Source organism: Mauremys mutica, chromosome 11 (genome assembly GCF_020497125.1).
Source record: "Mauremys mutica isolate MM-2020 ecotype Southern chromosome 11, ASM2049712v1, whole genome shotgun sequence".
Classification (NCBI taxonomy): Eukaryota; Metazoa; Chordata; order Testudines; family Geoemydidae; genus Mauremys; species Mauremys mutica.
In genome coordinates this window covers 52,662,407-52,687,313 of record NC_059082.1, presented here as the reverse complement: position 1 = coordinate 52,687,313, position 24,907 = coordinate 52,662,407, and the positions used below count along the sequence as shown (strand labels likewise).

The following is a 24,907-nucleotide window of genomic DNA, read 5'->3' as shown; positions in this document are numbered from 1 at the left end:
CTTAAAGGCTCCGGCGGCGCGCGGTGGCTAGGGCTGGAACTCCGAGCCGCGGTGCAAAGGCCGGGGTGCGAGGCGCTGCAGCCGGTGCCCGCAGCCCTGGGCCGGGCCCGCTCGCTGGCTGCGGTCGGTCGGTCAACCTGGAGGCTGCATCGCCCGGAGCTCGCCCTCAGCGGCTCGCTCCGCTCCGGGTGAGTCCAGCCGGCCTTTGTCTCCGCGGGTACCTGGGGCGGGGAGCCGGGGCGCCGGCTGCAGCAGCTGGCCCGCCGGTGAGGGGGCCCTGCCACGGGCCGTGCGCTGCCGGGGAGACCGGCATTGCTGGGGCTAGGGGCCGGCCCCGGAGCTCGCCGTAGCTAGCTGCTGAGCTGCCCCGGCTAAGGGAGCCCGGCCCGCTGCCCCACGGTGCTGCCGATCCAGGCAGGTAGTGGGCACAGCTTAGCTTGCAGATCCCCTGTCCCGAGGGCATTATGCGGAGCGGTGGGGGTCCCGCGGCCCCCTTCCATTCCTTTGCCGCCTGGCCCCTCCTAGGGGGACGAACCCCAGCCAGCTCCCCGAGCACGGGCTGTCGGGGGACCCGCGGGAAGGGCTCAGCCTGCGGCTGGGAGGAAGCGGGGACCCCGCCGAACAGAGGCCCGAAGGCAGTGGGGGGGAGGACATTGCTATACCAAGGGAACAGTAACACGGGCCAGCCCCTCCCCACCTGGACCCGGAGCAGAACAGCGCCTGCTAATAGCACAAGGGAGCCGGGCCAGCCCCCCCCGCGCAGCGACCGCATCTCGCGATCGGATTTACAGGGACTTGTAAAGCTTAATAGACTGCGAGCCCCGATAAGATCTGTTGGCTGCCGGCGAACAGCCGGGGCGGGCCCCTCTCGCGGCGGGAGCCAGCCTCCCTGGAGGCCGAGCCGCGGCCAGCCCAATTATTAACTAGACGCAAGGAAGAAGTGGGGAGTCAATCAGCCCCCCTGCAGCGCCGCGTGAGGGGCAGACCCTGAGCGCAGTGGCCCTGCCTTGGGTCTGGGCGCTCCCCATAGCGCCCTGGCTAGGTGGACAGAGGAACCAGCCCCACAGTTCGTGCTGGCCCTTAGCTAGTGCATGGGGGTCTCTGCCAGCCCCCTTGGCAGATGCCAGGGTGGCTTTGGGGAGGCGCAGGAGGTGATGTGAGGTTGAAGCATCAGTAGGCAGGCTTGGAGCTCTGGCCTAGTGGCCTCTGGGCTAGGGAGTCAGTAGATTCCACAAGTCTTTTGGGGCCGAAGCCCCCTGGGCAGATGGACCTCTCCATGCTGAAGCCGGTGGCTTGTTGGTGTGAGGAATGGAGTGGCCTCTATGGCAATATTTCCCAAGGCCAGGCCAAGCTGAGCATGCCCCTCCCAACAGCACACAGGCACTTTAACCCACCCAGGTGCCTGTGGGATAGAGCAGCCAGGGTACACACAGGTTTGAGTCTGAGTGAAGAGAAGGTGGGCAGCGAGAGTGGCCAAGGCTGTAGTGCCGGTGACACTGTGCAGTGTGCAGGGTGGTTTCCAGAGCAGTTTGTAGCAGTGATGGGTGCTGTGGGGTGGGGGCAGCCCTCCCTGCCTGGCGGTGTTTATTTTCTTCTCTCTTTTGCTAGTGGGACACAGGAGGCTCTGTAAATAGAGTGTCAGACACAGGAAAGGGGTTCTGTTAATAAGCAGCCTGGCTGGACTCTCTCCAGCAGCGCAGAGCTGGCGGAATACACCTCCCTTGCTGCTGGCCTACCTCCAGCCCAGGGAGCCACCTATCAGCAAGGCCCCTTGCCTCTGTCAGAGGGGGGCACAGAGCTGGTGCTGGGAAGCATGGGGGGGAGAGTGCAGGGTCAGGAACATGTACTGGGGAGGGGGTCCAGAGCCTTGCAGCAAGTGGTGGGGCTGTCCTGGGAACAGCTGGGGGGAGGGATGCTCAAAGGAGCCAGTATTCTCAGCAGCCTTGGCATTAGGATTGTGTATCATGATGCAGTGCTGTGTGTGACCCCACAGCAGGATATTGCCTCAAATGGCTCTGCCCCAGCCTACTGCAGGTGGCACTGGGCTGGGCCCAAGCAGGGCACAAGGGGAAGCTGTGCTCTCAAGTTTAAGGGCTAGACACATCTGTAAAGAAACCAAAGCTCAGACTGTGCTGCCTGGTTCTGTAGCAGAGATGGCCTACCAGCCACACAGACCCTTCCTGCCAGTGGCACCATGCCAGGGCCCTGTTTTCCACATTCATGGGGAGCCCATAGCTGTCAGCAGGGCTGTGAGCAGCACAGGGGCAGGCCTGTCCCTGGGACATGCTGGGGAGAGGTGCTGACAGCAAATGGGTCCTCTCATCCCATCTGGGGCACAACCACTGGCAGAGGATCACCTGAAACAACCCTCCCCCCAAGCCCTGAGATTGAGTAGCACTAATCCCTCAGGAAAGGGCCAATGGCTGTCCCCAGGTTCTGGGAGCCAGGGCCAGCCAGCCTTTCAGCCCTGGCCCTGTGGATTTTACTGGACCTCAGCCCAGGTGCTTGGTTAAGTGCAGGCTTCTAGAATGGGGGATGGCTGGGTCATGCCAGCCTCTGGTGGCACAAGGCTGTGCCCAGCAGGGATGAGGCTCCTTCCCTTTACAGCTGGGCTGAACTTCATATAGCTGAGTGTTTGGTCTGGGTGGGGCTGGCTAACACTCCCATGGGGGGCGGGGGGAGATGCTTGAGGCAGCCTGGTCTGGGTGGGAGCAAGAAGAAAGCATTTGGTCACTGTAAAAGCAGTTCCCCAGCACCACAGGCCCCCAGCCATGCTTCTGCATGGAGCTCTGCATGCCGGGAGCCCTCTGCGCTCTGCTCTGAGCTAGTTCTCAGTGCCCTCTGCAGGCAGCCAGGGTAGCACTGACCCGTCTGCCTACACCCACAGCTGGTGCCATGTGGCACAGGAAGTGCCCTTCCATTGCCTGGCTAATGGGCCTGGGCCTTGACCTGGAGGGGGACCCCTTGTGGATCTCCATGGCCTCTCTGCCGAGGGGGCCAGTCATTGCCTAGGGTAGTGGTGGGGAGTTTCCTGTGCTGAGGATGACAGCTGGTTAATTACTATTTTTATAGTCCACACAACCCTCTGTCACCCTGTTGGGTCACCCTGGGGCCTGATGTAACTCCCAGCTTAGGCAACTCACTGGCTGGGCTGGGGTTTCTTCCTTCTGGCTCACCTGCTGAGCACCCTTCCTTCCCTCCCACCCCAGCGCAGCCTGGAGCAAACCTGCCAGGCTCAGGCCCAGCTAAGCAGCTGGAGTCATGGGATCGGAATTCTCATTAGTGGCTGCTTGGCGAGGAGCTCTCTGGCCGGGCGTGCGCGTGTCAGACGGTGCTGAGGGCGTGGGTGGGTTTGGGTGTTGGAGCCAGGCCTCCCTTGCATTCATGGGCTTATGTTGCTTTCAAGAAAGCAGCCCTGCTGGTTTCTGTCACTCCCAGCACCTGGGTCAGCCCTTCAGCGGGTGGGGGGGGGGGCGCTAGTAAAAGGATGGGCAGTGTGCTGCTGAGACAGGATGGAAAATCCCCTTCTCTACTCTACAGCCAGGAAGGAGGATTGGGGGATCCATGCAGGCCCCTTGGCCTGCTGCTGCTGCCTGGAGGGAATGCAATAAACAGCCCACACATTCCTTTGGGGCTGCCTCAGAGACTTAATTAAGTGAGAAGGGGGATGTGGGGGAGGAGGTGGTTGGGATGAAGGGGAGGGGGATTAAGTAGCTAAGCCTGACCCCCTGCCTGCTCCCAGGGCGCACACTGAAGTGGAGCTACAGGCGGAGCAGTGCCTGCAACCTGACACGGCCAGGCTGGGCCAGGGGCCTGCAGGATCTGGTTGTGAAGCTTGGGGGTGGGAGCCCAAGGGGCCAAGAAACACATAGCTAGCAACAGGTAGCTGGCAAATGCATGCCCAGCAAGAGGAGGGTGCCCAGCACAGCTTTCCTACAGGAGAGACTGTACCAAGCTCACAGCCTGGCACATGCAAATGGTTGAGATGTGAGACCAGTTCAGGCTTGCTGAGCGCCTGCTGTGTTGGTCCTAAAGTGGGACCTGGAACCCAGGGAAAGAAGTACCCCTCTCGGCCACAGCCCACCACTGCCTGCACCCCCTCCTCCAGCACAAAGGTGGTCTTGGCCTCCCTGTGGAGTAGAAGGCGGCTCAGGCCTAATTTTTAAACCCCACCTAGACTTGAACCAGGCTTGAGCCTGGTTCAAGAGGGTTGAGTTGTTTTTGACCTGACCCAGTGCTGCCCTGCCACACCAGCTGTTGCCCCTGCTGGTTGTGTATGCTGCTTACTTCCCAACATGCTCCCTCCATGGCATGCACTGCGTAGTGAGGTGGCAGTGGCTGGCAGGAGCAGGTGACTCCTCCACCCAGGAGGTGAAGAGCCAACCCAAGCCTGAGAGTCAGGTTTTTTTTCCAGTTCAGCCTAAGCTCTCAGCCAGGTCCCATTGAGTGGCAGGGCTGTGCTGCAGAGATCCCTCATGAGGGACAGGCGCATACCCAGTATGCTCACTCCAGAGGCCCTGAGCTGCCATTGTGTTGGCAGTGAGCAGCCGGAATGCTCCACCTCCTAGCCCAGTCCACCATCTACTTCCTCCAACCTGCAGCAGCAACACCCTGCTTCTGAAATAAGGTTCAGCTTAGATAGTGTGGTGCCCAGCTACTGTGGTGAGGGGCATAGTGTGGCTGGAAGGCTTGGTTGGCTGAGCATGGGGGTGTTCTAGCTAAGACAGGCAGCAGCTTTCATTAGGTGTCTAACCCAGGAGCAGGGTGCCCCAGGAAGGACTCGGGGAGACCCCTGATTTGGAGATGTGCTGACATCAGCTTTGCTCTCATTCACTGCACCAGAGCCAGCTCCCTGCTTCAAGGCCTCTGGCTTCCTGCTGCCCTCTTTCCTCGGCTCAAATGGCTGGGCTCATAATCCGAGCCCTGCCCAGCTCTCTGCACCCTGCCCTGGTGGGCATGGAGAGCAACTGATCACAGGCCTCAATCTCTTTGAAGAGGAGAACAAATTGGGGAGAGGCTGGAACTGGCATGTGAATGTGCAAGCCCAATAGGAAGGATTTTAAACTCGGGGGTCATATCCTAAGACTGGAGAATTGCAATTGGAGCATCTGAATTAAGAAAAGTGATCTGGGAAACTCTAGGCCTGTTAATTTGACCTCAATTGTATACAAGGTCTAAGAACACCTTTTGAAAGAGTAATTAAAGACGACAAGGTAAACAGTAATTTGGGATAGAAAACAACATGGTGTCACACAGGATGGATGGTGCCAGACCAACCTGATCTTTGAGACAATGACGAATTTTCTAGACAAAGGAAATACAGAGGAGGGCTGGAATATCATAAGGAGAGTTGGGTGACCTTGAAAACTGGAGTAGTAGAAATGGGATGAAACTGAATAGTGCAAAGTCATGCACTTAGGGACTAACAACAAGGACTTGCTACAAGCTGGGGGTGAATCAGCTGGCAGTGACAGGAAGAGAGAGACCTAGGTGTGTTGGTTGATCATAAGATAACTGAGCTGTCAATGTGATGCAGCTGTGAAAAAGGCTAACATGGTCCTGGAGTGCCTCAGGCAAGGTATTTCCAGTAGACAGGGAAGAGTTAGCACCATTATACAAGGCACTGGTGAGACCCCATCTGGAATACTGCAGGCAGTTTTGATCCCCTTTCTTTAAGAAAGATGAACTCAAACTGGAATGGTGCAGAGAAGAGCTACTAGGATGATCAGAGGAGTGGAGAACCTGCCTTATGAGAGGAGTCTTAAGGAGCTTGGCTTGTTTAGCCTCACCAAACAGACTGAGGGGAGATGCATTTATAGAACAATCGTACCAGAGGGATAAATACCAGGGAGGGAGAGGAGTTATTTGAGACCGTGTTGGCACAAGGCCAGTTTATATCTATTTGTTCATCATTAAGTTTAGGTTTTAAATTGGACCAAGTTTCACCATCAGAGGAATGAAGTTCTGGAACAGCCTTCTGAGGGGAGCAGTGGGGACAAAACGTCACTTGTTTCAAGATTGAGCTTGATCCATTTATGGAGGGGAAGGCCTGGTGAGGTTGCCTGCGATGGCATATGGCCTAGCTGTAACTGCTATTAGCCAGTATCTCCAACAGCCCCAGATGGGGACACTAGCTGGGGTAAGCTCTGAGTTACTCTAGAGCAGTGGTTCTCAAACTTTTGTACTGGTAACCCCTTTCACATAGCAAGCCTCTGAGTGTGACCCACCCCACCCCATATAAATTAAATACTTTTAAAATCTATTTAACACCATTATAAATGCTGGAGGCAAAGCATGGTTTGGGGTGGAGGCTGACTGCTTGTGACCCCCTGAGGGGTCCCAATCCCCAGTTTGAGGACCCCTGCTCTAGAGAATTCTTGCTCTCAAGTGTCTGGCTGGTGGGTCTTGCCCACGTGCTCAGGGTCTAACTGATTGCCAATCTGACTGGGGGAAATTCTTCCCCAACCCCAAATATGGCAGAGTCCCTTTGGGGAGCAGGGTTTCACCTTCCTCTACAGCAGGGTGGGCAAACTATGGCCCATAGGCTGTTTTAATCCTGCCCTCAAGCTCCTGCTGGGGAGCAGGGTTTGGGGCTGCTCCACACAGCTCCCAAAAGCAGCAGCATGTCCCCTCTCCAGCTCCTATGCATAGGGGTAGCCAGGGGGCTGTGCTCTGCATGCTGCCCCTGCCCCAAGTGCCACCCCCACAGCTCTTATTGGCCAGGAACCACAGCTAATGGGAGCTGCAGGGGCAGCACCTGCAGATGGGACAGAGCTGCCTGGCTGCACCTCTGCCTAGGAGCCTGAGCGGGGACATGACACTGCTTCCAGAAGCCACTTGAGGCAAGCACTGCCTGGAGCCTGCACCCCAAGCCACTCCCTGTGCCCCAACCCCCTGCCTGAGCCCTGATCCTCCTCCTGCCCTCTGAACCTCAGTCCCAGCCCAGAACCCCTCATCCCCACCCCCACCCCAGAGCCTGCCCCCTCAGTCCAGAGTCCCCAGTCCGCTGCCCCAGCTCGGAGCCCCCCTCCTGCCCTCCAAATCTCAGTTCCAGCCTAGAGCACACTCCTACACCCCAAACCCCTCATCCCCAGCCCCACCCCTGAGCTCACACCTCCAGCTGGAGCCCTCACTTCCCCCTGCCCTGCCCCACCCCAGAGCCCTCTCCTGCACCCTAAACTCCTCATCTCTGGTCCCACCCCAGAGCCTACACCCCAACCTTGGGAGCATTCATGGCTCGCCATACAATGTCTATACCCAGATGTGGACCTCGGGCCAAAAAGTTTGCCCACCCCAGCTCTATAGCATGGGGTACAGGTCACTTGCTGGTTTGAACTACAGTAGAACCTCAGTTATGAACTCCTCAGGAATGGAGGCTGTTCATAACTCTGAACAAAACATTTTGGTTGTCCTTTTCAAGTTTACAACTGAACATTGACTTAATACAGCTTTGAAACTTTACTATACAGAAGAGAAGCTGCTTTCAACCACCTTAATTTAAATGAAACTAGCACAGGAACAGTTGCCTCACCTTGTCAAATCTTTTTTAAACTTTCCCTTTTGTTTTTAGTAGTTTACCTTTAACACAGGACTGTGCTGTGTTTGCTTGTTTTGTCTCTGCTGCCTGATTGGGTATTTCTGGATCCAAATGAGGGGTGTGGCTGACCTGTCAGTTCATGACTCTGGTGTTCCTAACTCTGAGGCTCTACTGTAGCGTTAATGGGGGATTCTCTGCAACTTGAAGTCTTTAAAGCATGATGTGAGGACTTCAGTAACTCAGCCAGAGGTTAGGGGTCTGTTAAAGGAGGGGCTGGGTATGGGTCTGTGGGCTGTCCTGTGCAGGAGGACAGGATCATATGGTCGTCCCTTCTGGCCGCAAGTCTGTATCCAGAAAAAGCAACTATGATGATCAGAGGTTTGGTAAATGAGCTATGAGGCAAGGCTGAAAGAACTGGGCATGCTTAGTCTTAGAGAAGGCTGCGGGGGGGTGGGGTGGGGGGAACACCTGAGAACAGTAAAAGGTTGTTCTCTACATTGACTGAGGGGAGCACAAGATGGAATTGACTTAGTCTGCAGCAAGGGAGATTAGGTTAGATATTAGGAAAAATTGTCCAAGTCAAAGGACAGTTGAGCTGTGGAACAGGCTTCCCAGGGAGGTTGTGGAATCCTCCTCACTGGAGGTTTTTAAAATCAGGTTGGACAAACACCTCTTGGGGTTGGTCTAAGGCCACGTCTGCACTACAGACCTTACAGCTGCGCTGCTTTAAGGTCTCCTATGTAGCACCACTATGCTGGCAGGGGAGAGCTCTCCCGCTGGCATAGTTACCCCATGAGTGGCAGCAGTGACACAGTGCTGTACACACTGGTGCTTTTTTCAGTGAAACTTAGGTCAGGCAGCAGGGTGGGGTTTTTCCACACCCCTGAACAACAATATTGCTGACAAAAGTGCTAGTGTAGACCAAGCCTAAGTGTAGGGGATGGAGCAGACAACCCCTCAAGGGCCCTTCCAGCCTTGCATTTGTTACTCTGCCTATCTTGCAGTTCAGGCACTGTCCAGTGGGAGGCAGCGGGTGTTCTGATTTACACTGGGTGAACAGGAGTCACCCCAGTGAAGCCAATGGAGTTAGTGGTGTAGGAGGCAGCAGAATCAGATCCCAAGGATTTAAACTAGAGATAGGCCTGAACCAACCCCCTGACACCCCAGGTGCCTAAAAGGTGGTTAAAACCACCAGGATAGATGATGGAGGAGGGGATGGGGCATAGGAGGGATAAGTCCTTGGTGCCATCTAGGACCCTGCATGATCCAGTTTGTTGAACTCCACTGGCTGACGTGGCTCTTCCAGGCCCAGCAGCTCTGGGAGTGTCTCTCCCTCTCTGGCCACAGGAAGGCTGGCTGCCCACTAAGTGCCCTTCCCAATTATGGGTTGCAGCTATTGTGCACTAATTACAGCCTGCCTGCCACGGCTTCTGTGGCCAAGGGGCTGTGCACGGGGATGGGGTCAAGGGCTGCATGTGGCATCTGACTGCCTTTGTCCTGGGGCAGGGGGAGAGGGGTGGAACTGGGCCCAGCTGTGCTTTGATGTGTAGGCACAGCAGATCCCTGCAACAGGAGTGTTGGAAATCCAGGCTGGCACGCTCGAGCCAGCTGCTGCCTCCCTGGGATGAGCATGGAGTGGGAGAGACTCGGTTTAGCTTGGGGTGGGGATTCCAGGGGGTTTCTGCCCCCTCAGGCTCACTCCTCACCAGGGCAGCAAGCCCTTGGTGCCGCTGAACAAACACCACAGGTGCCACTGGGCTTGGGGCAACTTGCCCCACTGCTGCCCAGGCTGATGGCTTCCAGCACACTGGCAGGGAAGCTGGTGCTGCTCAGAGGCAAGGCCACCGCCCCACATCATGCAGGAGCTCCAGGGGGCACAAGCTCAGTCCCCTGCATCAACCCGTAGAACGTAGTGCTTGGCTGCTGGGTGTTGGCCCTAAGTTGGCATATTTTGGGCTGAGGTGCTGGGTGAGGAGGGCACACATGCTTTAGGAGGCTGTTCCCACTGCTACAAACCCTGTGCAGGGGGTTGGGAGTGGGGGGCAGGCCACACAGGAACAGAGGGCAAGGGAAGGGGTGGAGCCAAGCTGAGGTATGTTCAGAGGGGCAGTGAGTTGCTGCTCCTCTGAGCACAAAGGGTTAAACCAGCCAGGGAGGTGGCATGGGAAGGGCAGAGCTGACCAGTCTGTCCTGCCAGGCTGTCTGATGCTACCCCCTGCTCAACGCTCCATTTGCAGCTGGATTCAAACAGGAGGGTAGGGAGCTAACTAAAGCCAGGGGCAGAGGGCTGGCACAGAGGGGTGAGGGAGTGGCTGGGTGAGTGGCTACACAGTTCTTTGGGCCCTGGTGTTGGTACAGTGCCCAGCACAAGGGGGCCCAGCTTGGCTGTGCCATTTAGGGGCCCTGACAACATGAGGTGTAAACCCAGCACCTGCTAGGCAGGCAGGATGCTGCAGGGACTGAGGGCAGCAGGATTAAGGGACAGAACTGGCCATCCCATTCGGGGGGCAGCACCCCTGGGGCCAAGCAGCAGAGAAGGGGCATGCTAGGGCTCTGGATTTGCCTCCCTGCCCTCTGAGTACTCCCTGAGAACCCCCCCAACTGAGCTCTGTCCCCTCCCAGCCTGCATCAGCCAAACCCAACCCAGGTGCTGTGGTGGGGCAGTCATGGGCCAGGGGTGGGGAGGACCTGCACAGCCTGCTTTGCTCCAGCTCTTCCCTCAGGCTCACCCCAAGGCTGTATGTGCTGCTCCCACAGTGACCCATCCCCCAGTCTGTCCCCTTGGTACTGCCCAGAGGACCTTGGGCCTGGCACAGCCCTGCTCCATTTTCCTCCACAGTCCCAGTGGTGCTGGCAGCTTATGGGCCGAGGTGGGCAGGTAACAGCGCATCAGAGTCCACACAGCTCCCTCAGCTTCTCAGCCAGGCTCTGAGGGCTCACAGTGCCATGGGGCCACAGTCCTCTGGGCAATCCAGGAGTGGCTCCATGCTAGCCAGCCCATCCCCCTCTTTGGACAGGCGTGCTATGCTGGCTAATGCAGCCAGAGTGGGCAGCCAGTGAGCCAGACCAGGCTGTGCAGTGGCTTCCCCAGGCCCTCTCAGACCTCTGCCCTGAGTGCCAGGTACCCTCCCTGCCTGCCTTCACTAACAGATGGCGTGATGTGCACGTGCACATGCTGGGTCACCAGAATTCCACACCAGCCCCTGCCCTGGCAGCCCTGGGGAGAGGGGAGGAGAGGAGGACAGGCACCCGGCGAGGGGAGCTGTGGTGCTGAATGCCCACCAGGGAGGCATGCAGACAGTGTGGTGATGAGCTGGGGCCAGACTTGTGCTGGCTGCTTTAAGGGAAATCTAAAGCTTTCTAGCTGCTCTGGGCACCCCAGGGAGCCCTCTGCCACCCGAGGTCAGGCTGAGCCCAAGGCACTGGAAGGCTGCTCTGTGCCCAGGAGGGAGGGTACAGCAATGCTCCCCTGAGGAAAGAAGCAAAGGGGGGACCAATTCCAGGCAGCAGGGGGTTGCTCTGTTCAACATGTGTGGGCATGGTGCCAGGCTGCCCAGGCAATAGGACTGGAGGGAGACAGGTGAATCTTAGGGCCAGGTTCAGCCCTGCTTTACCCCAATCTGTAAGACCAGGCAAAGCCCCCCCTCCCTATGCCAGGAGGGCTGGTGGGGGATGCAGGTGCCTGAGAGCTTCAAGCCTGGGGGCATGCAGATATCCAGCACAGTCACTGGGCCAGGAAGGGGAGCAGGCCCAGAGAATGCTGCCCCATGGACAGAGTCAAGGCAGTCTCCATTCAGTAGGGCTAGTAGGAAGCCCTCAGGGAAGATTAAAGCTGCCCTCAACTGGCCGAGTGCTCAAGAGAGGAACCCTAGGAACAGTCTGCTCTGGGGAGACCTGCATGGGGCTGGCTGTGAGGGTGTGCCCCTCCCTGGGCTGCCTAAGAAAATCTGAATGCTACAGAGCACCAAGACAGCAACTCCTTCCTGACTCCAGTGGCAGTCAATTTATAGATGGGAGGCCTGGGGGTTTATCTAAGCTCGCATCACTGCCTACCCCACTTGCAATATGTATCCTTGAGTTACAGCCTGTAGCAGGGACTTCCCCAGGTTCACACTTCAGTCTTTTTAAAAAACAAACAAAAAACCCCTTGTTTTCTGCCTCTTACCATTCCCCAGTGCCTCCTTGTGCCTGCACCATGGGGCAAGGCTTCTCTCTAGCATCCCTTAGTGCTGGCCGGGGTACGCAGGAGCTGCATGGAGGGGATCTGCAAGCCAGTCCCACCCCACTCAGCTGCCTGGGGTGTTTGCTCCAAGCCTGTGGGCAGTGGAGGAGTACAGCAGGCAGGGAACTTGTGAGGGGGCGGCTGGGCTCTGTCTCTAAGGCGAGTGAATTCGGTACAGCCCTCCTGGTCAGTCCGGTCACCAAGTAAACAACCTCCACCCAGGCAGGCTGGCAGGGAACTGGGCTGCCTGGGCCCAGCTCCACACAGCTGGAAAAGATGAACAATCCAGCAAGTCTCCATGCTGTGGGCCCACAGGATGGGAGGTTGGGCTGGATTTAGTGCTCCGGCTGTGTTCACTTGGGCCCGTGGCAAAGCAAGCGTGCTGCCAGCATTAGCGGCTTAATGCCTCCCAGAGAAGCAGGGCTTTGTCTCCATCCCATTTGGCTCCTCGCTGGGCCCCCCTTTTCCTGTCTCCCCCGTTTATTAGGTGTAAGCCTGTCTGAGCAGTGCTAAGCCAGCAAGCTTTCTCCGGGATATGGTTAACCCCTCAGGGTCCAGCATCTCCACTTAGCAAGCACTGTGCGATGGAGTGCCACTGTGCCCAGGACCTCCGGCTGTCTAGTTCTCTCAGCCATGCCCCTGTGGGGGGAACACAGGCTGGCCTCTGTTGCCTCACTAGCCCAGGGGCTCGCCTCTAGCAGCAGCCCATGGCCAGCACCATGCACCTAGTCAGCTGTTCAGTGCTAGAGCTGGGCTGGAGGGGACACAGCTGAGGGGGAACAGGTGACCCCATTCAGGTCACCACGTAAAGGAGGGAGGGGCCCTGATGCCAGCCACTGGCTCAGCCTTTGCCAGGTTGCATACGAAGGGCAGGGTGAGGCAGGGACTCATCACACGGAAGTGCAATTAGGAAGCTGTCCCTGCCTGGCCCTCAGGGTGCGGGCGGGCTCGTGGCAGGGAGCTTCAGTCCACAATTAAGCATGGGTGGGGCAAAGCCACCCAGCAGCCTGGTCCTGACCCAGCAGCGTGGGGAAGAAATGCCCACACAATTAAAGGGACAGCAGTTTAGTCAGCAGCTTGGCCGCAGTGCCAGACACGTCAGCGAAACCTGACCCTGGCATTTCAAAACTGACTCCCACCCTAGTGCTGGCAGCACGCCTGCTCTGGTGCCCTGCCAGGCCCCTATGTGCTTCCCAAGAGCACTCGACTGCCTGCAGCCCTCACTGGGCAAGAGAGCATTGCTGGGAGCACCAGTGGGCTGAACCAGTACCCCTCAGAGCCAGGGCTGCCCCCTGCCACTCTCATTTCCCCCCTCCCCCCCACTTGCCAGGGCTGGGCACAGCACAGCTTCCCTGCAGAGAGCCAGAGCCATGGTGAGCTGCCCCCTCCTCTGGCAGCAGGACCAGGGGGTACAGGCTGGGGGAGAGCCTCCCACCCACAGACCCTGGCTGTGTCAAGGGGCCCTGAAGAGTGCCAAGGGCTCCTTGGTCTGGACTAGCACCCCCAGCTGCTAGGTAGGAAAGTCCACAAGCCTCATCCACCCTGGCCTCCTTGCTGCAGGTACAGCCCCAGTTCTCTGTGCTTGGCCCCAGCTGCACTGCAGGTCTGTGGTCTGAGCTTCACTCGGCTTGGCTAGCTCAGCCACCCAGCGCTCTGCCCTTCTCTAGCGCCAGCTGCCCGGGGATCTCCAAGCATGTGACAAGTATTACTGCGCTGGGCAGGAAAGCGGCATTATCCCTGTTTGACAGCGGGGGAATGGAGGCCCCAAGAAGGCACAGGAGCTGGCAGGGCTCCTGATCCCTGCTGCTAGGCTGTCCCCACAGGCCTGGCCCAAAGCAAGCAGTGCTGTGTCAATGCTCTGCTGGAAGCTCAGACGCGGGTTACGCTGTGTGACACAGAGGGCTTTGCCCTGGGGTTGATATGTGCCTTGTCACTCATTATCCTGGGTTAAACACTGACCTTCCAGTCAGTTCACTGGGGGGCCAGTGCCCCCCTCTGAGCATGGTGCTCCCTGGCCAGGCATCTCAGTGCCAGCATATCCCCCTTGCTGCTGCCTGGCTGACAGGTTGCACCTCATGGTGCAGTGCCCAGCCTAGCTGCAGGCAGCTCTACAGACCAGCTGCGCTGTGTGAGTGAGTGTCAGATGGCGGCAGAGCAGGACAGTCCTGTCCCTGCAGCCGCAGCCCTTGCCTGGTGCCGAGGGTATAAGATTTCCTTTAACAGGAGCCATTCTTTGGGGGTGCTCCCTACCTCACCGGGGGGACCCAGGTGCTGGGGCTCAGTGCTCCACCCAGGCCAGCTTTAGCTGAAGCAGGAGGGGAAGTGCTGGATTCCTCTTTGCTTCAAGTCCCCACATCTTGGGAACAGATGCGACCTGTGGCCACAGAGGGGTTTAAAATTCCAGCCCGGTGCCAGGCGAGTAGGAGGGAGCCTTTGCCCTGCACAGCAGGCTGCCTGCCCAGGGCCCAAAGCCTGCAGCTGTGAATTGGGCTAGTCACAGCCATGCCATGGGCCATGCAGCCCCAGGATGGGAGAGCACTGCCGGCCAGGAGCTGCCCCTGGGGGGAGTGCAGAGGACAGCTGGGGAGAAGGACATGGAGGTGGTGGTGGTTGGGGGGGGGAGGGAGTTCAGACAGCCTTTTCCCACCCCTTACAGCCCCCCCACCCTACCCCTTTCTGCAGCGGCCACTCCACAGCACCTGTCTGCCCCGTACAGCAATCCTGCCTGTGGGCACTAAGCCTGCTCCTGCCTAGAACGCTGTACAAAGCAAATCCCTAGGGCATGCCGGCAGCAAGGTGACTGTTTGAATGAGGCAGCGGGGACCATCTTTATCAGCTCAGTGACCCCTCCCCCCCCACCCCTCCAGCCAGAGCAGCGCCACTCGTGCTCTGCCAGGGGTTTATCTCCGTGCCAAGGCCACAGACTCCCCCAGGATCTCAGACACAATGACTTTGGTGAGGCTGCAGGCTGGGCGTGCTTGGCTGCAACTGGCAGTGGCCACTTGTGTGCTGCTGGGTCAGGCCTGGAGCAGGGGCCTGGAGTAAGGAGAGGCTGTGAGCACAGCCTTGGGTCAGAGGACCCCTGCACTTTGGCTAGGGGGGAGGCAGAGCTGGTCTTGGGGTGGGTGGGGGCAGGGGTCAGTCCTGTGTCAGGCAGGCCCCCCACTGCTCTGTAACAGGCTGTTGGGGGGAAGGCCAAGCACTGACTGGCCAATCCCCAGGGAGGAGGGGACACCAAGACAGACCCACTCCTCTCTCCTGCTGCTGATAATGCAACAGGACCCTCCACTGCTAACTTGGCCTGGCAGTGCCTCCTTTGGCCACAGCTGGCTCTCATTACCCACAGCCTCCAGGCCACGGGAGGCCTCAGCAGGTAAAAGATCACAGGGCAGCAGGAGGGAGGAGACAGGCCAGGGAGCGCCTGATGCTATCCCATGGGGCTTGGCCAAAGGAACAGCTCAGGCCCCCCTGCCTCCCTGGAGCTTTTCCTGCTAGCTGCCTCCTTTCCTTATCTCTGTGATGCAGGGGGGAGCTTGATTGCCCCCTCTCTGGGCAGCGGGGCCAGTGTGGCTGGCTAGCAGCAGCGCTTTTCCTGCAGCCTGCCTCTTCCTCTCCATGGTCGGGCCTTGCCATGAGCAGCTCTGGCCCTGGCCTAGTGCCCTGTAGCCCTCTGCTAGCCCCTCCTAGGCTCTTTGGGCTGTCAGGACTGCAAACCACAGCCCCCCTCCCCCAGCCCAGCTGCACATTCCACAATTTATTACCTGGCTGAAGCCCATGCCAGCTCTGCTGATATTTACGAAGATCTCCCCCCTCCCCACAATTGGTAATTACTCCTCTTATTAAAAGGACTGACAGACAGGCTGAGAACCAAGCCTGCCCCTGTGATCCCAGTGGCCCTTTGTGCTTTGGTGTATGCTGGCTCCCTGGGGGGCTGCACCCTCCCCACAGGCCATGCCCTGGGTGAGGATGGCTAAATGGGGGCATCTCAGTGTTCCTTCCCCCCCATGGGCTCCCTGCAGGGAACAGCTGGCATGGAGACTGATTGCTCCAAAGTGTCCTCTGCAAAATTCAACCATGTGCTTGGAGCCTGTCACCATTCCTCCACCAGTCTCCATTTCCTCCCTGTGGGCCGTAGGTAGAACGGAACATCTGCCTGAGGGGCAGAGAACGGGAAGGTGTGCCCAAGGGGTGGAGAGCAGCGCCACACACAGGGCGAGAGGGGACCATGGCAGCCCTTACCAAGGGTAGGCTACCAGGCAGACCAATCACAGCAACCAGTTACAAAGACTCTTCTCCCCCTCCCCCACCCCCCCCAACTCACACCCCCGTGAGAAGAATCTGAATTTGCAGGCTGGCCGGAAAGGATCCCCAGAGGGTCTGGAAGTGCAGCTCCTGTGGAGGCTACTTGTGTTCTTGCAAATAAATCTAATTGTAATAATAACCAAGCGATGACAGCTTGGCAAATGCCTCCAGCCTTCCTGAGACGTTCACTTTGGAGCCACGGGCCAGGGTCCTAACCCCCAGCTGCCGGGAGCTGAGAGGAACAACCTGAGCTCCATGGGGCAGAGGGACTGGGGAGGTGCCAGATACCTAGTATAGTGTGGGTGCTACTGGAGTGTAAATATCTGGTAATGGCAGAGACCTCGCAGCATTCTCAGCCATGCCATCTGCCTCTCTAAACACTCTGGCGTGCGCCTCTGTCTCTAGCTAGCGTTTAGCTTGCCCCAAGTGGCTGCAATGTTCCTTGCTCCTCGGTCTAGTGCCACCCACTGGGCAAACACAAGAGACGTGCCAATGAGCTGCTTTCCCCCCCCCCACCCCCCAGCTCGGCAATCTGCTGCTGTTACCACAGAGACAGTCTGAGCTTCAGCTGCCCATTTCCTGCCCCTCTGGCTTGCAGACAGCTGAGCCAGGTGCTGGGGAGCCATATTGGGGGTGGGGGGCAGGATGCGGAAAGGGAGCTCCAATGCAACCCGAGCTGAGATGCTGCAGGGCAGTAGTGGGGGAGCAGCATAGGTCAGCTGCTCTAACATGCAGCTCCTTACAGAGCGGGTGCCCAGGGTAATAGGCAGGGCTCAGCCCATTCTCCAGGGGGGCAAGAAGAGCTCCTGCCAGGATTCACTCGGTGAGATCCAGTGGAGACTCTGTGCTCCATCTTAAACAAGGCCCAGGGATGTTCCCTGCATTCCCAACTGCCTCTGGATGCTCCCACCCAGAGCAATGACTTAAGGCATGGCCGGATTTCAGAGCTGCCTCGCCAGGACTCTGGGTGGAAGGAATCCAGCAGTGAATGGTGCCTCTAATAGTTGTTCCAAGTGCTGGGCTGAAAACGCCGCCCAGAGGTGTGGGGGGCGAGTAATGAGGTCAAGTCACGAGGTCTTGCTAGCCCCTGCCCAGCATGAGCAAGAGGGACTCGGGCGCACTCAGGGCAGGATGGCCACAGGGCTCTTGGGGAGCCGTGGGCAGGACTCTCTGGGCAATGCACCGCAAGAGTCTTTTGACAGTTACTCTGCACTCCAGTGAGGGAGGCAGAGGAACAAGGTGAGATCAGCCAAGCCCCCTGGCCCTCACCGCAGTCAGTGGGGGTGCCAGTGCATTGCTCGCTGGAGAGTGCCCTGCTGTGTTCTCTCCCTATAACAACAGCCAAGGAGCCCAGGCAGAGGAATTGCAGCTAGGGGGTGGGCGGGATGGCAAAGCACGGAGGAGTTCGGTGCCGTCAGCCAACTGCCACTTCACCGTAGTCGGGTCACAAGGCAAGAGTACAGTGGTTTCTCATCACAGTCCCGAGGGGGCAACACGCTTAGTTCAGGCTGCCATTGCATGGCCCTGGCTCCAGAGTCACTGGCAGAACTGTGTGGGTGGGGCACCGGACAGTGGCTGTCTGCATGATGCCTGACCCTAGCTGGGGTAGTCACTTTAGAAGCAATACATTCACCTAGGAGACAAGTAGGCACTAGTCTGAGTGTGAGCATGGCGCAGGGGTGTGGCGAGCACCCTCCCGGCTGCAGTGCAGAGCTCTGGCTGGAGAGAGCCAAGCTCGAAGGCACTGGCACAGAGCGTAAGGAATGCCTGGCTCCCCTGTGGCATTGCACACACACAGCCATGGCACCTGCTGGAGAGTTCCCAGCAGGAAGAGCTCTTGGCATCCCCTAATGTGATGCCATTCTGTGGGCTCAGAAATAATTCTGGAAACAGTAAAAAAAAACCTCTCAGAAATGCCCCAGTGTGTTGAGGGGGTGGATCCTGCAGCCACCACTTCCCCTGTAACATCTCTAATGGTGCTTCTGCTGCCCCCTGGCTCCACAGCAGCCAGTCAGCCTCTGTCCTAGCGACTATGTCAAGGGCTGTAGTGCTCTTCCCGTCTCTGCTGGACGTCTGACAGCAGCTTCCCCCAGTTTGGGGCAGATCCAGGAGCGCTGACCAAAGCAATGGGGCTCCGGCTGCACATGGGCTGGGAGGAGGGGGAAATGGGTCAGCTGGGCTCTCCAGGCCGTCCCAAGCACTTGGGCTCCTGCATGGGAATTGTGTGACCAGCTCTGCTCTGGTGTCAGAGACGGGGGAAGAAAAGGTGAGCGTTCCGAAAGCAGTCGCCGGGGCGCCCAGGGACAGCCAGCAGGTGATTAAAGAGCTTTCAGAAGCAATGAGGCAGGGGAGCAGCTCCCTTCCTGAGTGCAGACTGTGCCCTGCTCATGGGAGGTGGCAGCCATGCCCAGCGGTAGTGCTTGGGGCTGCTCTCCTCTGGGGTGATCTGTTGGTTGGAGCGGGAAGGGCACTGCCCATTGATACCGACGGGTGGTCAGGGACAGGGCTGAAAGCAGCTGCGCTTTGGGTGAGTTGCCCTCCAGCAGCCAGGGGAGGGATGAGGGGGCAGCTCCTGGCCCCCCCAGTCCTATCTCAGAGGATCCAGGGAACTAGAGGGTCTGTGGTGACTCTTGCTGATATGCAAAGGGCTGGAATTTCCTCCCCACAACTCATGTATGTAGGCAGGGACCTTGGGGGCTTCCTCCTTCCCCTGGGGACTGGGCTGGGAGTATCTGTCAGAGTCAAGATGGCATGACCCACACATTGAATTTCAGATGGCTGCGGAGGTGGTGGCCCTTGGCCCTTCCAGTGCTTGTCTATGCTAGTGCCAGGCTGTGCCCAGCATAGCATCCAGGGGACGGGCAGAGCCTTTGCTGGCTATTCTAAGGGGATCTGTTTGCAGGGCGAAGGCAGCAGACTCCAGGAGATGGCAGCAAAGGGGAAAGCAGGGGGCCATGAAGCCAGGGGCAAGTGCTCCTCTCCCCTGCTGGCATGTTCCAGCAGCGACCAGAGCTGGTGTGCCCGGGGGCCAGCGATGGCTGGCACTTGTGGGCATTGCCCAGCGGGAAGATTTGACATGTGCCAGGCTGGGAGGTGAAGCCCAGAGCCCTAGTCGCTCCACAGCCTAGAGCACGGCCCTCACTGTGGTCCCCAGTGCCTGGAGCTCAGCCTGCTGCACAGAAGAGAGCGCTGGAGGATGTGAGTCACTGGGATGAAATGTTCCCTCTCCCCCAGCCCCCCTGCGAGGGAGTCCAAGCTTTGAGTAACACTGGGATGGGCCAGCCAAGTACCACCAACAGCCAGGTCCTGTCCGAGCCATGCCGGGATGGATGACAGTGCTAGGAAGCTGCCAAAACCAGGGGTGTGCCGTTAGCAGCAAGAGGGAGCTGAGGAGATGTGTGGGATTGGATTGGAAGGGAGCAGGGCCGGGGACTGGGACTATTCAGGTGACGGGCACAGGGAGTGCGGGAGGAAGAGGAGGAGGAGCAGTGACCCTTCCCTGTCCTGGACGATGTCGCTGCACTGTGGCATGGAAATGTACCCTAGGTTGTTTCAGGCAGGGACACTAAGGCAGCCAGCGGGTCAGACAGCAAGGGCCGAGTGCCCGCTCCGTGGGTGAGGCTCATGTTGGCTGCTAGTGAGAACGGTACCGTGCGCTCATGGCATCAGGCAAGACTCTCCCCCCTGCTGATCTCGCACATGGGGCTGTGGTGAGACGCACGTGAGGAGGAGAGACTGTCCTGCCTTGTCTTCGCTGGCGCTTTGCAAATCAACTCCCCAGGCCTGAGTATGGACAGCCAAGAAATCAACCCCACTGTACTGAGCCAGCGAGCCAGCTCCCACTGCGCCACCCCCACGGACCACCTGGGAAGCCCCTTGGGATGCACGGATATTGCACATTGGGGGATGCCGAGGCAGGGCAGCTGGGCAGGAGGATGGAAGGGGGCCTGTCAGCCCTCTCAGCTGTGCAGGGGTCAAAGGACACAGTCCCAGAGGCCCCAGGAGTGGATGGGGGGCTGGTCGTGCATGCTGGCACATGGCAGGCACGCTCCAGCACAGGCTGGCCAGACTCTCCGCAGCTCCGCACTGCAGGCTGCCAGGGGAGCTGCCTCATCCTGCCGAGGTCTCCAAGGGGCGGAGCAAGGATCTGTCCCCAGCCAGCCGGCACTGCGCCAGATGGCTGGTTTCAAACACTGCACGCTGGGAGCATGTCACCCATGACCTAGCCTTGAGAGCCCAATGTTGGATCTCTGAATGCAAGCCGGGGAGGGAAGGGACATTAGATGGCGGGTGCTGGCGGCCAGAGCAAGCAGGTGAGAATAGTCCAGAGAGTGGGGTCGCTAAGGGAATCCAGGAACCAGGAAGGGATGAGTAATAGCTCAGGAAAAGCGATGCAGCACGGCGGGAGTCCCGATATGGGGCCTGTGGTCAGACATGCAAAGCCCCTGCTCAGCCAGGAGCTGCAGATGGCACTGAACACTCCCAGCTGTGCTGGGCCTGCGCACCATGGGGACCCTTTGATCCTGCAAGGCTGCACGACGCTTCACCTGCAGCTGGCTTGCCACAGGGACCCCTAGCAGGGCGGTTTCCCAGCCAGGGGCCACTGAGCCCTCAAGAGAAAGGAGGGGGATGGTCTAAGTGCCTGGGCACCCTCTGCCTGGCAGAAGTCTCATCAGTACCGATGGCCCAGTCTAGATATAGCTGCAGCAGTGCGTGATCCCCTGCTGACAGCGGGCTGGCTCTCTCTGGCCTGAGCAGCGAGGCGAGGAACTGGTAAACCAGCTGGAATTGCAGGAATCCGGCCTCATCTGACAGCCAGTAAATGTGGCAGCCCGAGGCATGGAAACCGGAGGAAGTTGCTGTAAGAAGAGCCTGGGTCTCTATAGGGAATGGCTCTCTCTAGCTGCCCCTCTTCCTCACACCTGTATGCCCCCATCCCTCTCCAAGTCGGGCTTCATCAGAATCATCCTCGCTGGGCTAAAGGAAAGGGGAGTGCAGGGAGGAAGGGGAGCCCAGCATCGCCCCCTTAACACTGCAGAGCCAGTCTAAGACAGGTCGCTTATCAGCAACGGGAAACCCAGCCAAAGCCTTTCTGCGTGAGCCTTTTGCAGTAACTGACCCGTGGGGTGGAAATCCAGCGTGTCGTGCTGGCTGCAGCAGGAGAGGTTGCTGCAGGAGTGTTTCCTGCAGGCTGGGTTCTCCAGCAGAACCTGCTCCCCCAGCAGGGCTCAAGCTGCTGCCCATGGGGCACCAGAATGACATGAAAAGGACCCCGACATTTGAGGGTGTTTGGGTCCATGAATGGGGGGTGGGCAGGGTTTGAAATCCAGATCCAAGTTCTGTGGCTTTACTCTCTAAGCCCATCACCTTCCGCTGCCCAGCAATATGACTCGCCCCCTCCCAAGATTTCTCAGGGGTTTGCTATTGCATGACACACCATCTGCAGACATGACCCCGTGAGCAGCTCTCTGCCCTACCTCGCCCACCCTAGCCCTGCCCAAATAACCCCTTGGGGTATGGAGACTGGCTGTAACCTTACAGACATGTCAGAAGAAATGCGATGGGGTCAGACACTTGATTCCCAACCCCCAATATCATCTGGCAGGTAACATTTCTCTGGTTTTTCCCTCTACAGAGAGTCCAGCATGGACCACCTGATCCTGTGGACGCTGCTGCTTCTGTCCCCCATAGCCCGGGTTCAGGGCTGTCCCTCAGGCTGCCAGTGCAGCCAGCCACAAGTTGTGTTCTGTGCGGCCCGGAGGAGCCACACCGTCCCGAGTGGCCTGCCACTGGACACAACCTACCTGTACGCCTTCGAGAACGGCATCACCTCGCTCCATGACGACAGCTTCCGGGGCCTCCCGGCACTGCAGCAGCTGGACCTCTCCCAGAACAAGATTTCCAGCCTCCAGAGGAATGTCTTCCAGCCCCTCACCAACCTTGTCAACTTGGATCTGTCATCCAACCAGCTGCGTGAGATCACCAACGAAACCTTCCACGGGCTGCGCCTGCTGGAGCGCCTCTACCTGGACCGGAACCGAATCCAGCGCATCCACCCGGCTGCCTTGGACACGCTGGAGAACCTGCTGGAGCTGAAGCTCCAGAACAATCAGCTGCATTCAGTTCCTCCGCTGAACCTTCCCAAGCTCCTGCTGCTGGACATAAGCCACAACGGCATTGCCACCATCGAAGCTGGTGCCTTTCACACGGTGAACATAGAGTCTCTCAAGATCGCAGGGCTGGGACTGAGCAGCTTGGATGAGGAGCTTTTTCAGAACTTGAACAACCTCCACGAGCTGGACATCTCGGGCAACTCGCTGGGCAGAGTCCCGGAGGTGCTCCGGCGGCTCCGGGGCCTCACCAGGCTCAGCCTGGCTGGGAACACCCAAATCGCTCAGCTGCAGGCGGAGAATTTCGGGGAGCTGCCCAACCTCCAAGAGCTGGACATCAGCAACCTCAACCTCAACACCATCCCCCAGGACTTCTTCAGCCTCTTCCCCAGGCTCCGGGCCATCACCGCGGCCGAGAATCCATTCAATTGCCTCTGCCAGCTGAGCTGGTTTGGGCGCTGGTTACACACCAGCCATGTCACGCTCAGGAGGTCCGAGGAGACAAGGTGCCACTTCCCTCCCAAGAACGCTGCTAAGCTCCTCCAGCACCTGGAATATGCAGACTTCGGCTGTCCTGCCACCCCAACCCCCACTCCCACCCTGAGAACCACCTCCCTGCAGCCGGCTGTGCTCCTCACCAGCAGCGGGCACTCTGTGCTGGAGCCCAGCCTTGCTGCTCCCACTCATGAGTCCGCACCCCGGCAGGACAGCTCTACGCGCGCACCACACACGCCTGCGCAGGGGCCGACTAGCCCCGAGATGCAGATTTGCCCTCCCCGGACGTGCTTAAATGGGGGCACCTGCCAGCTAGACGCGCACAACCACCTGGAGTGCCAGTGCCCCAACGGCTTCTCGGGCTTGTACTGCGAGGCCGAGATCCGGAGAACAACCCTGCCCCCCATCACCCAGGCGCCCACGCAGAGCAAGCAAATCAGCATTAAGCAGGTCAGCAGCACCTCACTGACGGTGGACTTAAAAAACTATCAGCAGGCCAAAGATCAGCTGAAGGGCATCCGCCTGACCTACCGCAACCTGTCCGGGCCCGACAAGCGGCCGGTCACGCTCAGCCTGCCGACGTCGCTCTCCGAATACACCGTACGCGCGCTGAGACCGAACTCCACCTACCACCTCTGCACTGGGCCACTGGGGGAGAAGCCCTCCGAAGGGGAGTTCTGCATCGAGGCCCACACTGCTGTGCAGGGGACTCACCAGCAGCACCTGCCCGTCACCCAGAGCAAAGACAGCAACCTGACGCTCATGATCGTGCCAGCGCTCGCTGCTGTGCTGCTGCTGGTTATTGCTGTGACAGCAGTCACGTACTATCTCCGGCACCGACGGGCTAAGGCGCATGCCGATGCTGGGGTGGACTCCAGCCCCCTGGAGCTGGAAGGGGTGAAAACGTGTCTGGAAAACAGAGACTTAGCGACCCACAGTCAAAAGCTGCCAGAGAACGTGGCGGTGCTGAACGGCTTAGAATGCGACGTCCCCCTGATGCACCAACGCTACCCCAGTAACAACAACAGCCCAGCGGTCAAGCCATCTTATTTCTAGAGCAAAAGAGAGACCGTGAGAGAGTCTCCATTCACAAGTCCCAGAGCCTGGATGGACGGGATACGGGCTGACCGTTGTTACTACCCAGGGAACGTTCCACATGGGACAAGGGACATTGAGGGTTAACTTAAATTAAGACAAAACCCCACATAATGTGCAATTTTCCTAGAGGCTTATACACTTAGGAAGTAGACACTGTAATTTATCCGCTCAGCACATGACTAAGTGCCTGCATTTCCCTGGCTGCCCTGCTGTGTGTGCAGAGAGAAGGTTTTTAGCCACCGCTACACAGAAAGATGTGTGACTTAGTTAAGAGGCCTCAGTGTGCTGGTAACAAAAGCTCCTTTAGCTAAGTGCTGCCCAGGATAACAGACTCCTCAGTAGTTCTACCTGAAAAGCAGGAAAGGAAGGAAAAAAACCCAACACACACAGCCAGAGGTGCAGGGACTCTCGGACTTACTCTCCCAGTGCGTTGAAGGAAAAAACCACCCGGGAATTAAAGCTTTAAGAATTTTTAGAGAATATTTATACATGATTATTTCCCATTTCTTCTGGGAAAGCTCTTTTCTAACACAGATCTGTGTCCTTTTGTTTTGTAAAATAGATGAAGGAGGATGCTTTTTGTACAAAAATAAAATCTTTTGTACAGCGTTAGCTGCATCCGGCTTGTGAGGGATGCTAAGGCTGTAGGCACAGACCGACACGTCAGCGTCTCCCTACAGCACCGAGAAGTGGAAACACCGAGTTACCACTCCAGCTTTGAGGAGGGGGCCAGTGTCCTTAGGAGGAATTACAGCTTCCCATGATTTGCAGGAGTCCGGTTATCATGGGGAGAGCAGTGGTGATGGCTGGGTGGGGCGTGCATTGAGTTTTCACTATTGTGCAAATAATTGGCTCTCACAGTGTAATTAGGAGGAAAAAATTAAGCTCTTGGAGAACTCCAGCTGTCAAGGTTCTTTATCCCTTTTCTTTAATTCCTCGAGCCCCAGCCCCACAGGAGCTACAGTGAGTCTCTGATTTTAACAGACTGCTGCAGCTTTCCATTTATGTTCAAATTGGGTGCACCAATTTAACGCTGGCAAAAAGCACGGGCCAGCACACCCTGGACACGGGAACCCTCTCTATCTCCGGGGTGGGGAGAGCACTCACCGGGCCGCTGCAGCTTCCCCAGCAGCAGATTCTGCC

At 58.2% G+C, this 24,907-nt stretch overlaps 2 protein-coding genes across 2 annotated transcripts in view; one reads left to right on the top strand and one right to left on the bottom strand.

The window, feature by feature from the left end:
- Positions 1-24,907, bottom strand: part of CORO7 (coronin 7) — a 177,109-nt gene that overhangs the window by 33,817 nt on the left and 118,385 nt on the right. The window lies entirely within an intron of this gene.
- Positions 44-24,376, top strand: VASN (vasorin). Its single transcript, XM_044978864.1, has 2 exons — positions 44-188; positions 21,697-24,376. Exon 2 carries the CDS (start codon positions 21,707-21,709, stop codon positions 23,720-23,722), a length of 2,016 nt encoding a protein of 671 aa, XP_044834799.1. The 5' UTR covers positions 44-188; positions 21,697-21,706; the 3' UTR covers positions 23,723-24,376.

What these genes read in the sequence shown, in the direction of transcription:
- VASN (XM_044978864.1), top strand. Translation starts at nt 21,707, where the DNA reads ATGGACCACCTGATCCTGTGGACGCTGCTGCTTCTGTCCCCCATAGCC.